The sequence below is a fragment of the Lineus longissimus genome, chromosome 5 (genome assembly GCF_910592395.1).
Source record: "Lineus longissimus chromosome 5, tnLinLong1.2, whole genome shotgun sequence".
NCBI lineage: Eukaryota > Metazoa > Nemertea > Pilidiophora > Heteronemertea > Lineidae > Lineus > Lineus longissimus.
The window spans coordinates 14,505,616-14,519,927 of NC_088312.1; the positions used below are offsets into that span (position 1 = coordinate 14,505,616).

The 14,312-nt window shown below is 42.2% G+C and overlaps 1 protein-coding gene across 5 annotated transcripts in view; it reads right to left on the reverse strand.

The window, feature by feature from the left end:
* Positions 1–14,312, reverse strand: part of LOC135488362 (CUGBP Elav-like family member 1) — a 233,844-nt gene that overhangs the window by 94,037 nt on the left and 125,495 nt on the right. For all 5 annotated transcript variants that reach the window (XM_064772946.1, XM_064772949.1, XM_064772948.1 and 2 more), the window contains exon 4: positions 5,735–5,817. In XM_064772946.1, coding sequence (XP_064629016.1) covers positions 5,735–5,817 — 83 coding nt within the window. The remainder of the gene's footprint in view (positions 1–5,734; positions 5,818–14,312) is intronic.

A 14,312-nucleotide genomic window follows, 5' to 3' on the forward strand; every position in this document is an offset into this window, starting at 1 on the left:
GCAGACGGCCCCCGACTACCGGAGTCGGCTCCTTTTTGCGTCCGGGAGGAGAAAGGAGGGGGGAGTCACCTCTTCCGGCCAGCACCCCTTGGGCGAAAGGAGTGCTTAGTCGGACCGGATCCACCCTGGTTAGAGGAAGTATTTTTCCTCTTTCCAGTCCGGCGACCCTCCGCTTCCCGTCGGAAGGATCCAGCAGGAGCAGGCTGACTAGGCGGGGTAGGCCTAGGCAGGACCTGCCTGGCGTACGGGATTGAACCCGATGCCTGCTGGGGCCTCTCTATCTTTCTAGCGTTAGGTAGAGAGGTCTTGGCCCTCTGTGTCGCAGTGGGGGCATATAATTTGTCCCAATCTTTCTGTGCTTGAGCCGCCTCTTGTACAGAATCTGCGAACAGGAAAGAACCGTCCATAGGAGCGGTTCTTAAGGCCCCTTCCAGCTGGAGGGATCTGATGACATTGAGAGAGCCCAGTGCGGCGTCTCTACGGAGTAGGACGCTATTTGCTGCGGTCTTGGCGGACAGCGCAATAGCGTGCCTAATCGAATGTGACAAGGATGTCACAAGCGATTTTGTGTCATCAGATAGTGACTCATTATCTTTTAGGGATCTGGCTAGGGCCAGGTTAGTGTGCTCTGCGTAGGAGAGCACCGCTAACGTGTTTTTGGCCAGACCCTCTTGCGCTCTAAGGTCTCGGTAAGCCGAGGAGGAAGTCACCCTAGGCACGAGTTGGTCCAGCTGTACATCGTCCTTTAATATGGAAGTCGATGCTGCAGCTGGACAGCCGGCCGAGCTGACTCGATAATAGTCAGCGCGGTACTGCCTAACGGGAGGAAGTTGTGCCGTGAACAACTTCCCCGGTTTACACCAAGCTTCCGGTCCGACTGCCGGAAGGACAGGGATGGAAGTACGTTGGTGGGCGCCTTGTGAGTCTCTGATTGTACGCTCCAAAAGTTCAGAGACTGCTAACACCGACGGGGAGGGAGGAAGGAATTCAAGTGCCCGAGTGGAGCCTTGAGAAACCTGTGGATTGGGATCCACTTCCTGTCCCCAGAGTGAAAAGGTCGGTGTTGACAAGGCTGGCAGTTCCGGCGGGGTAGGGCACAGATCCTGCGGGAGGTACGCTCTGATCAAGGATCTGAGTGTCCTCATATCCGACAGGATACTGGCCTCCTCTGGTGACAGCTCCTCCTGATTGGGGGAGCGGTAGCCTGGCTGAGAACTCTCGTTCTCAGAAAATTCCTCTAAAATAGAGGAGTCGGATGGTGGGTATCCGATGGGACCAGGCGCACCAGAGGAACCGGAACCCTGCTCCAGATGGCTAAGTCTATCAGAAAGACCTGCTACCATCTGGATGAGCTGGGACAGTTGCTGTCCCGACTCGGGTTCCGGACCCGACGTGCGGCTTCTCTCAACGACGGGCGGTTGAGGCGAGGGTGAGCGCATAAGCGAACCCTGGAAGCCGTATGTGCGGGCGAATGGGTCTTCCGGAAGCGGAAGTTGCCCATATTCTGAACTAGAGTTCAGATGTCCTCTCTGCGTAGCTCGTTCCATGGGAACGACGCCTCTGCTACGAGGAGGGGGTGGCACTTCCGGTTGGTTCCACCCAAGAGGTTGGCCAACGTAGGAAGGTGCCTGCATTTCCGGTAGGACGAAGTCCGAAACCGGAAATGCCCGTAACTCCTTCGCCGGTATGGAGCTACCGGAAGCCCTTTTAGAAGGAGGTACGGAGGGCGGAAACGCTGTTACCGAAGACGCATGGCGTTTCGGAGGTGGCGTTATAAGGTCCGGCCCTACTCTACTGTGTCCGTGAGGACTGGGGTTATTTCGCAGTAAAGACTGAGAAAAACCCCCAGTAGAGTCTTCGGTTACTGAAAAACGGGAACCCGCGTCAGTAACCGGAACTGCAATCGGCGGACCGGAAGCAGGGTGCTCCCGCGGGTACAAAGGGCTTGTACTCGGGGGAGCGGACGACAGGGGAACCGGAAGGTTCCCTGAGGTCCGGGGTATATTAAACCCTTGGAGACTTATTGGATGTAAGTCTCCCTTGGGACCACAGACATTAATAATGTCAGATCCCGCATCCTTCGCAGCCGCGGCCGGAACCGGAACTCGGCTGACGGAAGGGGTGGTGGCGGGAGGTTTGCTAGACCTCCGGGTTATATGCCCGGAAACGGAACCGGAAGAGGGTTTAGGCGTCTTCGCGGCCCGTTTCCCGCCACCAGACGCATTCCTTTGTGGTGAGACAAAGGATGCCGTCGGAGGGGTACGCCATATAAAAAATGGTACCAATGACAATAAAAACACTGGGAACCCCAAGTAGGCCAGAAAGGACGCAATAATTAATGGAAAGGAAAACATGCCTACTTGAATTAAACACTATTGCAATGGATCTGAGTCTTGTTTATTACAATAGAGCGGAGAATAGCCTACTTAACTCTACCCTACCAAGATCAAAATAATGGAGCCGGGTCGACTAAGCTAGCTAAGAAAATGTCTATAATTAAATAGACTGGACAATACTAATGCCAAGATTAGTTTGGCGGTCTACTCCGTAGGTGAATGAACCCAAAAATCGTCTAGACTTGGCTGGTTGAATTTGGTTTTAAATCGAATTCACGGCAGCTTTGAAAAAACGATGTGCTTCGTAGAAGCACAAGAGTAAAGACTGAATATGGCGGCATGAGATCGGCGCGATCTCGCGGGATCGGTCAGGGCGCCGCCTGGCGGCCGAGCTGTTAACTCAGTTCTCCCTTTAGAAAATTAAAGGGATACTCTTGTGTTTGAGCCCAAATGGAGTAACATGCAAAAGTGTTCCATAGGTAAGTTTGAATGACACAAAATGACACCTAGAATATGGACTACAGCTCCTTTGATCACCAACATAAACCAAGGAATTGACACCTAGAATATGGACTACAGCTCCTTTGATCACCAACATAAACCAAGGAATTGACACCTAGAATACAGACGACAGCTTCTTCGATCACCAACATAAACATAGAATAAGGAATGACAGCTCATTTGATCATCAACGTAAATTAGAAATTGACACCTATATAAACCTAGAAATTGACACCTATATAAACCTAGGAATCAACACCTAGAAAAAGAATGTCGGTTCCTTTGATCACCAACATAAACCTGGGAATTGACACCTAGAATATGAATGACAGCTCCTTTGATCACCAACATTAAGATATGAATTGACACCTCAAATACAGACAGAAATTGGCACCACCAAACAATACGGATGATGGCTCCTTTAAACATCAGACAGAACCTTACCACTGAATGGTTCCGCACAGCTAGATAATCCAAAACACCAAAGCGAAGATATCACCTTCTTCAATGCAATCATCAACATGTTCAATGATATTGCTTTGAGAGACATAGAAACAAAAACTGACTCTTTATTCCAAATACTAGTTTTCCACCCAAACTGGCAGAGACTGATGAGCAATTCTAACACATGAGAGCACCTCACAGGTGTTGATGATGGCAGCTCGTCTTGCAGAATAATGTTTTTTCATGGAAATTTGCACATCAAAGTCAGAAAAGTGCATAAATAATGAGATGACAAAACTTCAAGATGGTACAGGCGAATATGGTGAGCTTTTCTCATTTTGTATCATGTTTCATTTCATGCGTTCTGCAGTAAAATAATTTCAAGGATATTTCAACCATATTTAGGCACAAAAGATGCTTAGTCTTTGGGTGACACAAAACTTCAGTTTGGAGTTGACACTTTTCACCAAAGAGAACTCATTGAGAAATGCTTAGAGAAAATAGGGCTCAAAGTCATTCGGAGGAATACGTTTTATTTGATAAATTCCATGCATCCCTGCAAAGGACAGATGTTAATCGTTGTCACCTGCGAGAAAAAAATATATTTCGACTGCGGGTAAAACTGGTAATCACCGGGGTTTTTAAATGTTAATTGCAAGTTGCTGCATTTGCTGATTTTTGATACTGGTAGCTGTATGTGACAACATCTGCCAACGAGAGATAATTGTTGCATGTGATTTAAATCGCAACTTACAGCAATTCAAATGGCTCATTTGGTGAGCACTTTCTCATAATGATGGGGTTTTTGAAACTGTGAGTCATCTGAGCTCAAAATACATGGGATTTTTCAGGGCACCAATTAATTTTGAATTACTTCAGCACTAAACATATTGTATTAACATGAGCTAGCAAAAACTCAGAGTTTGAACTCAATAGATTACTATTGGGAGCAGCTAGCCTTAAAAGCTTTTAGTTCCCTTTATAATTGATGCATAGCTTAGCTGTTTCGTTTTGCACTTTTGTGGGGGAGGCCTACACGCGTAGATGAGCTAATAAATTAAAGCTACGACCCTCGAAGCCAATGGGCTTGTTAATTCATAAGCGTTGTAAACTCAGTGGCCACACTAGCTGATGGGAAGCCAAAGTTGGTCCGTTTTTAGCAAGCATAAACAAACCACAGATGGACGCACGCCCCCCAAGATGCCCGAAACCTCAATGCTGAGAACACAACTATCCTAATGGGTTTGCCCCGCAGGGATGAGCCAACAGCGAGTCACCAGAAGCCTCTAAAGTGCTCAGAATAAGAAACATGTCAAAGGAAAGATTCTCCCAAACCTCACACCAAACAAGATTAGGCGCACTGTAAATGGCGAGAATATGGCTGTGACCCGTGTGGTACGAGCAGTCATAACGTCTCATCTGAGCCCAGCAGTCGTCGAATGAATAATGCATTCCATAATAGACTTCATCAAATCATGGCCTGACGGCGGCGGGCCCAACGATCGCGCACACCAGGTTCCACATAAAGCATTAATGAGAACAAATTTCCGTATAACGGGGTAGCATTTTATTAGCAGCTGTTTGGGAATAAATCTGGCGTGCAAGGATTTACGGTAAAGAGACCTGACATGTGAATCATAAATGGGCCAGGCAAATCTGTAAGAAGTGATTATGGATTCTATAACAGGGACCTTCAGCAATAGGACATGGCACTAGAGCAGTTAACCCTCTAACTGCCAATACCATACCTGCAACAATTTGCTTCTAATCTCATTTGTCAACAGTACAAATTTGATATTTTGTGTAAAATGTACTGTATACCTCAGAATGCGCTGGGCCATGCATGACAAAATCTTGAGTAGTACATAAAAGCAGCGTTAGATTACCAAAAGATACATGTATGAATGAAATATCCGCCATGTTCTTCATTGAAAATGTGCAGCTGCACTTGATGATCAGGAATAAGGGTGCATCAAGGTACAAGGGCTCCTTTAGAGTACCACCATTTTAGCTATGACTTGAAATCCGAAAGCAATTAGTATACTTTTTCAAAGAATAGAACCTTTGAAATTGTACCATTCCTAATTGCTTTAGATTTTCAAGTTATAGCCAAAAATGTCATGCCTATGGTCAACCCTCAACTGAAAACCACAAATTTCATCACTATCCATCTCTGAACTCTATTTGCTGATGAATATTTTATTCACTAGAACCAAAGGCAAATACACCATCCATTTCTTGAGAATGTTCAGGGTAAATAAGATTTGGTGTCCAGGGATTTTGCCAAAATATTTTTCATGTAACATCACAAAATATGCAATCAAGAAGGTGGCCGACATTTTTCCAAATACATGCAGATGTGTGTCAAGGGGCCATCGCAAATGTGTGTCAAGGGACCATCTCATAACAGAATACGATACAAACAGAAAGAAGTAATAATATAATCGACTTACCCCTGGCATAGGTTTCAAGTTGTGTAGATCATTCTGTGCATCCAGTGCATGTTGGCGTTTATAAAAAGTTACAAAACAGCACCCTGGAAAGAGAAAAGATGAGGAAAATGAGTTTCTTTATTTGTCAATATTTAAATTTGGGTCTCAACTGAATGCCTGTGCCAACAGTGGTGAAGAACATAACACGCTTTTTCAAATATGTAATGTACATGGAGGACTTCATGAAGAAACTGTTGACATTACTGCCAAAATTTTGGAAATTTTTGAAATTTGGAGGTGGTTTTATTAACTTCCTGCCAAGGTTGCGTATCATTTACGACTTCCACTTTGACTTCCAACGTTTTGAAAGAATATGAATCATCTTCGATTTAACTAAACTGTCATATCATTTTCTCATGGATAAACAACCTGCACAACAATATCGTAAATTCAAAATCGGACCAGTGTATCAGGTGAAAGTTATGAAGTTGTATTCCAAGTTTTGATGATAATCAACGATTTGGATAAGGACTTTGTTTTATCCATCTGATCCATCCATCTACAGGTGTACTTTTGAATTTTAAAATGCTACTGTAAAGTCGCATGAAACATCAATATAAAAACATTTCTCAATTCAAAGTAGATCTAATATATCACTAGATTACTGTGATTCCACCGTGGAGATATAGTCAGAGTGAGAGCCAGAAGAGTAGTGCAAAACCTTTCTAGTGATGAGCGTAAATTGTGCCCATGTACTGTAAAACAGTGTAGACACCAATCAACCATCTGCCTCCTCCCTCTTGTCTCTCTACAAGATCAACTATTATGGTCTGTCATCATGTATTTTATTAAATATATTATACCAGCTGGCAAAACACCTGTCAATAATTATATACCGACAGCGAACTATGTCATGTTTTGCCACACTGTGACTTCGCTGATTACCAAAACGTGGTGGGAAAATCTAACATGTCGTACATCACACAGATGTACTGAAAGATGGTGGAGAAACAAATCAACTGCTTTTGGTCGACATCCAACCTATATTTTCTCCCTTCAAAGAACAAATCATGGCCTGTCATCATACAAACAGGCAAAAACCTGACAATACCCGGCAGCAAACAACATGTTTGGCAAAACCGTGATTTTTTGCCAGCAAACTGCACTGAGTACGAAAAACCAGGTGCTTACCCTGACATGTCTGATGTACTATAAGATACTAAAGACACCACTCAAGCAATTTTGGTCAACCTGCCTCCGACTATAGCCTTCCTTTAAAGAACAAATCACGGCCTGTCACTGTAACCTGACAATACCCGGCAGCAAACAACATGTTTTGCAACACTGTGACTTTCACCAGCAAACTAAACCTAGCACATATACCTGGTGCTTAACCTGAACATGTCAAACATCCTGCATACTAGACTAAGATTGTGGAGACACCAATGAACTGATTTTGGTTCACCTGCCTCCTACCTATTTACCCCCATTAAAGAACAAATCATGGCCTGTCATCATATCTGTAGACTGAACACCTATCGAAATTCTGCATCAAACTATGTCATATTTTGCAACATTTGCCACCAAACTACACCCAGCACAAAAACCTGATGCTTTACCTAACATGTTGTACAACAACCTGATATTTCCTCCCAATACCGAGAAAAAACGCAACTTTTTTATTATTAAGTCAACACATCCCAGGCAGTAGAGAACTCCTAGTAAGGATAATAACATATGAGCTCGAAGGTAAACATAATGAAGCTGTTAAGTGAGCAATTAATTCCTCTTGATGACGCTTCTGATGCAGCGGTAATTTGTCAATAAATTACCACTTTTGAAAATTGAATCCTGAGTGAACATAGTGAGGTAATATGGCTGTAGGGTACCCAGCTGAATGATTAAGCACTCAACCAACAAGAGGAAGAGAGGTGTTTTCACCTTCACGATTGTAATTCACATTAAATAATAATGGAATTATCACAAAAGCAATTGGACACAGATTTCTATTCAACAGTCATCCTGGTCATACTGTCATAATCGAGTTTTGGTAAACGTTGATTTTTGGAGAGGAATTCTTAAACATCTAGATTTATAATGAACTGCAGTTTGCAGTGTAAATGCACAAAGTGTCTACGAAGCCTTGATTTGAATTTGGCGGTTATGGTTTGGACACCAAAACCACTTGGGTTGGTGCAAAATAAGGAAGCTGGCAAAAAGTATTGAAAATCACATTATTCGCTGTTTAATTTGAGATGTTTTAGAATATAGAAATTGATACCTCATTGATGCATTGATTGACTCACCAAAACCGCTTGCGTGGAGCAAAAATTCTAGCCAAAACCTCGGCTCCGCCACGTATTTGGTCAGGACTTAAGCTCCCAATCAAATCAAATTGGCGCAAATGCACATCCACAGCCATGAGAGCTGTAACTAAAAGCTAAATTTGCCCCCAAAGAAAGTCAAACTTTGAGCAAACACGACAAACTGTTCAATATCAACATCTGTGGAAGAATACATCAGTCAGACTGTGTTTTTAATGTAATTAAAAGTTGGTTAGACGTTCACTGCGAAAGAAGAGAAGAATATTGATTTATAAAGCAAACAGCTTGGGATTTGAGTCGCCTTGTTAATTTGTCTTCAAAGAGGACACCCCTCGAAGATGTATGGCTGTACCCAGTACACGCAGCATCATCAAAATAGTCGTAAAACAGGATAGTGATGGTTCGAGTCAATTTCAGAGTTTAATATTTCAAAGTAAATTAACCTAAGACAGAAGCCAATTTGTCACTAGAGCTATGCATTGAACCACAGCTCTAAACTGAATTTCACACGATCAGCATTTCCTCCGGTTTTATTTTGCCATGAATATTCATTTTTTCTGATCAAAACTTTGGCGCACATTAGTGAGTTAGATTCGGCCTGCAGAACATGTGGACAATAGGGTTCCATTCAGAAAGTCGCATGGGAATTCTACAGTAATTAGGCGATGTTGATGGATGTTCTAACACCTTTACTACTTGACCACACCGCCAACGAGCCTTATTCGAAAATGAGAATATGGTAAAAGAGTGCCTTGCACACGCTCACAAGAGGTATGTATATATAGCAAAACCACCATACTACATCGCCCCACGAGCATAGTCACTGGTAGTCGGAATAACCATGTGGAAACATTAGCGCCAGTCACCTCGTCCGGTCGGGCCTGGTATACCCTTGTGAGGTTTCCTCTTTTTTCCATTACAATCGCCCAATCTATACTATAATGCGCGTTGTGGTCGCTATTTAGGAGGCGATTTTTGTTTCAAAATTGGGCTTTGGAAATGCGTCGAATTCTTGCAACCTTTGGCTTCGTAGGTCTGGATCATATGTAAGAGTGTCACTGAGGGTGTCATACGTCGAATATCTTCGTGGTTTTAGAATAAATAACAACTTTTCAGAGAGCACGTCGACTGGAGAGCTCCGCTCATTCTCAAAAGCATACACAAACTTCACGCATATTCTCCCTGCCACATCAGTATTAGCTTCCAGCACGTATGTAGTGCTTGACTGTACATATTTTGTCCATCCTGGCATAACTGTTTATTGATACCCTGACTGCATGTTCCAGTAGGCCACTCTCCAGAATTTGCCTTATCACTCAGGTCAGTGTTTCTCGAATAGAACTAAAATAGAACAGGCTAATCATTAATCTCCCTGCTAATACCCTGCACCATGGACCAGGTTGTAGCGCTTGCTCTTTGTTTTATTCTTTACTGACTGATGTTGTCAGTTTGAATTGCGTTCTGCATCTCTCCATGCGCCTGGCTTTGGTCCGACAGTGGCATTGGGTACGGGAGTGGGTAGGTGATATGCCTAATATGTGAGGGCCTTATTTGGAACAGGACCTGCTGTCACTGGTCTCAATGCATTGTGCAAAATAGCGTACTCCAATCAATCTATTGGGGGTTGCATGTAGATAGCAGCAATAAGTCCCTAAATGCAGTTAATTTCGTGTTTAACCTTTAATAAAACTTCAGTAACGTTAGAAATTTAATGTAGCTCAATCATCGTGCCCATTTAACTAATGTATATTACATTTCAACTTTGCCCGCTCCATGGGTATATGCTAGTACTGTTAATGGAGCTACTAATGTCCTGGTTGACGCTCAGCTCGCAACTCAATCTTTTTATTTCTTCCCTAGGAGGTCCTTTCCTCAAACTCGATTTGGCTTCACACATTTCGCCACTTCAAATTCTAAATGCACAAGACTTTCCCCCATTTCAGAATGGAAAGATAAATTTTGTCTTTAATTACCGTTGTGTGGGTTGGGATTTCACCATAAAATACGAGCGACAACTCGTAAGAGCTAACAAGGAAGTCTCCATGGCCTACAGAGATGTTTGAGATGTGTTCGGCATACAAAGAGACGTGGACTTGTATCCATTGGGAAATAAACATAGAGGGAGATAATGTAATGACATGGCTACAAGACTTATATGTGCTACGGGAGAATTGTAATAATGACGTTATTAACTGTGTTTAGTTACGAAGTCACTGATGTTTTGGAACGTGCCTGCTTCATTCTGATGTAAACGGTGATATTAGTTGTTTTTTGTGGAAATGAAATTTATCAAGGTTTCAATAAATTAACATTGGAAGTGTTGTTGGGGTAGTTATTTGAATGCATTGAGAACCACAAGAAAGCTGCATGAGAACTACGAACTACGAAAATCACAACTACAGTTTAATAGCCCTGAGGCCCCTGTAGAATTCATGTCATGTGAAAACGTTGAAAAGCAGGTAAAGCTCATCTTTTCCCAAAGTATTTCACTCAACTGCACCTTTGACCTAACATCTTTCTTCTGATATAAATTGGTAATTACATTACATTACATTATGTTATGCTATGCTACACACTGGTAACGTTATGTTATGCTACGAAACATTACGTTACATTACATTACATTACAATGTGATACATCAAAACTGGCATAATTTTTTTTCAACATTACTTTCAAAAGAACCTGTCATGTCAATAAGTGGATTTGTAGTGTACAACATCACACAGTCTGAAAAGTCATGATCCTAAATCTCTATGGATTAGGAAACGAAATCTGGCCATTCCTTGGTAAAATCAAAGCTCGGCACATCAGAAATCTCAAGTTCACTTCATAAGCAGAAACAAGGCCCCTCAAGTGCCAAACGCATTTGAAAATTCAATAACTCGTTTCTGAAATGGTATTTTTATTATGCAGAACATAAAAAATGTGAGACAGAGTATATCCTATTACCCATTGGAAGGATTACTTATGGTCATGTCTGCTAAACTACAAGTGTACTGGTCACATACATAGCACTGGGACAGTAAAACCTTTTATTTTAGATATTGTTTCATTCAGATGTGGGTGATATCTCTTGCAAACAAGCAAACTTGCATGAAATTACAATGTGTTCCAAAAAATTGATACCAAACTGGAGGTATCAGTTGCCTTACCAAACACTTCAAGGGTGGAGCTATAAATGTGGACAGAAACAAAAAGAAGAAAGCATCACATCCTTCAAGTGATAGTTATAGCAAGAAATAAGTACTGAGACAGAGTCTGAAGTCACCAATGTATCCAGACAAGATACTGGTAGAAAGCCACAGCATGATTTTTTTCTAAAAAGAGATCTTACAAAATGCTAACACACATCATTGTTGAATATCATTTTTCTCCACAGTTTTGACATGAAAAGTACCAGTGAAATCGACACAAGAATGTGATACCAAAAGAAGCACAAAGGGATTACTCTCGTAGACTTTTTCATTCCTACCCACAATGATGTGATGGTTTTAGACATTGAGTAATTGGCTCCTCAGCTATTTGCTAGTGCTAAATGGGCAGGCATTGTGGCCAAGTCTTAAACATGACAAGTCAAAGAGGACGATGACACCTTTTGGCTTAACAATTCACACTGTGGCTTCATCTTCAAAGTTGCCCATGAAGAAAAATGTTTTTAACCTTTCACATCAAACAGACACAAAAATATCTGAGCATCAAAAATAACAGACATCTTTTCTATTTTTGTTTCCCAAAGTATGAACACAGTTTTTATATTGTCGTTGTCATTTTGTATTGAACATGTTCATTTAAAAGGAAAGAATACCAAAGCCTGAATGCTATCAACATCACAGGACCCCGCATAACGTTCAGGCAAAATTTGTACATGTAAGTTAATGGGTTATACATGTATTGGCAATTGTTTGTAACACCATATGTATCATTTGAAAAACATGAACAGTGCATTTCATCAACCTGTTTTTAAAACAATCAAAAGGCTTCAAGCCAAAAATTGCCAACTGGACACAAATGCAAGGCAAGAGGCGAAACCAAACTAGAGTGGAGCTATCATATTCAACAAAATATTCCTCAACACGTAGCAGTACAAGACTACTCTTGCTTAGCAATTGAGAGAAATAGTTACTGAACAAAAACAGGGAACCAGGTGGTACGAAAATATGACCAAATAACTGAAATTCAGTTTCATAGTTGTGGAATTCAGAAAGCAACCTTGAGGCACCATTCCTATACTATCACCAATTATGCTAATAGACTGCTGCTATTGTAGAGGCAATGCTCGGAAAACCTTCTCCAAATATTGTGCTTTCACGGGTGCCCAGCCCAGAAAAGGCTCGCCACACCAAGCATTCTGCTTTCATGGATGCATTGCCCTGAAATGTCTCCCAACATCAAACATTCTGCTTTCATGGATGTACTGCTGTGAAATGTTTCCCCAACACCAAACATTTTGCTTTCATGGATGCACTGCTGTGAAATGTCTCCCAACACCAAACATTTTGCTTTCATGGATGCACTGCTGTGAAAAGTTTCCCCAACACCAAACATTCTGCTTTCATGGATGCACTGCTGTGAAAAGTTTCCCCAACCCCAAACATTCTGCTTTCCTGGATCTACACTGCTCAGAAAAGTCTCCCAATGCCAAACAATTTGCTTTCATGGATCTACACTGCACGGAAAAGTTCACCCGCACCAAACATTCTACTTTTATGGATGTCCACTGCCCAGCAAAGTCTCTCCACAGCAAATATTCTATTTTCGTGGATGTACTGCCCGAAAAAGTTTCCCCACACCAAACATTTTGCTTTCATGAATGCACCGCCGGGAAAGGTTTGCCCTCATCAAACATTCACATCATCATAAAATAACAATTTTTGGTGAGAAGTAAGAGTTCCATAGGACTGTTTCCACACCACTTCAAAAACTTGCCTAATCAATACCCATCTTTGCGTGCTGTAGGCTTAATTACTCCACACATTGAGACCATTGAGTACATCTTCACCACAGCGCTTATTCACTATCAAGAGCTCTTGGTCAAAATAGACAATTTTGAATTCATTGAAGAAAAAAATCTTGACTCGCAAAAATATTCTGCTGCGAAGAGCTTTGAATAAAAGACTAAGAATTGCTTTTACTTAAAAAATTCATGTCAGTTTACACTCGCCCGCCTGAAAGATGGTAGTTATGCATTTGCTAGGCTTAATTCATAGTACCTACTATCTCAACTATGACTTGCCAATTCTCCAACCACCATCCCCCACACTCTGTACACAGTTCTCTCCACCAAACTGAACATCTACCTCAACAAAGAGAGAACAATTCATTTATCAGAACAAATTTGCAAACCACACTTGTGTATTTCATCCAAAGCATTCTCCTGCGCGGAGACACAATGGATCCGGTCGATCACAATTAAATCAACGGTAGCAAATGAATGTGCCATCCTGTGACGAAAAGCGCGGTCAGCGGGACCGTCAATATGTAATCAATGACGGGCTGTGGCTGCACGCTGACAACACAATTGCTCCTCAATGATTATTCCTCCTCAACTCCAGTACACTGCACCAACTAGGGCCTCGTGCACCAAGACACCGTCCTTTGATTTCCATGTTATTAGCCACAATAGAATAAGAGGAGATAAATCAATGATAAAGCCACTTGCATCACATCTTTCTCTGCACAATTAGCTTTCACTGAGGTGAGGAGAAGTTCTCTTCGGGGACAGGAATGCCATCGGATTCTGTCCAGATGGATTAGCTGGTAATATGCTGATCACCTTAATCACGGCTCACATACACGTCCATGTCCCCTTTTAAATGTGTTACTGCTGAGATGATGTCGACCAAAAAATTGCTTATTTGTTAATTTATCACATACAAAATAAAGTAGAACCTCTCTATTAAGGACACCCTCGGGACTGACAAGTGCTGTCCTCAATAGAGAGGTGTCTTGATTAGAGAGGTCAGGTTGAATGGCAACAACCGATTTAGGACCAAAACTAGCGTCCTTAAAATAGGTGTCTGCAAAGGGAGGTTCTACTGAAATGGAGTTTTTAAAACAAGAACATCATTTCTAGGACATGTTTGGACAGCTAAGTGTATGTCAAAGATGATGTCCGACATCCATTCATTTCCCTAATCAACCAGGAGCAGAGGCCGATCTCCAAAATGACATTTGACAATCATCTCCATAATCAGCCAAGGTAACAAGATTACTCTCATGAATATCCATCCATCCAGTCACCTCCAAGACTCGGTTAACTCGAATGCTGAGCTTC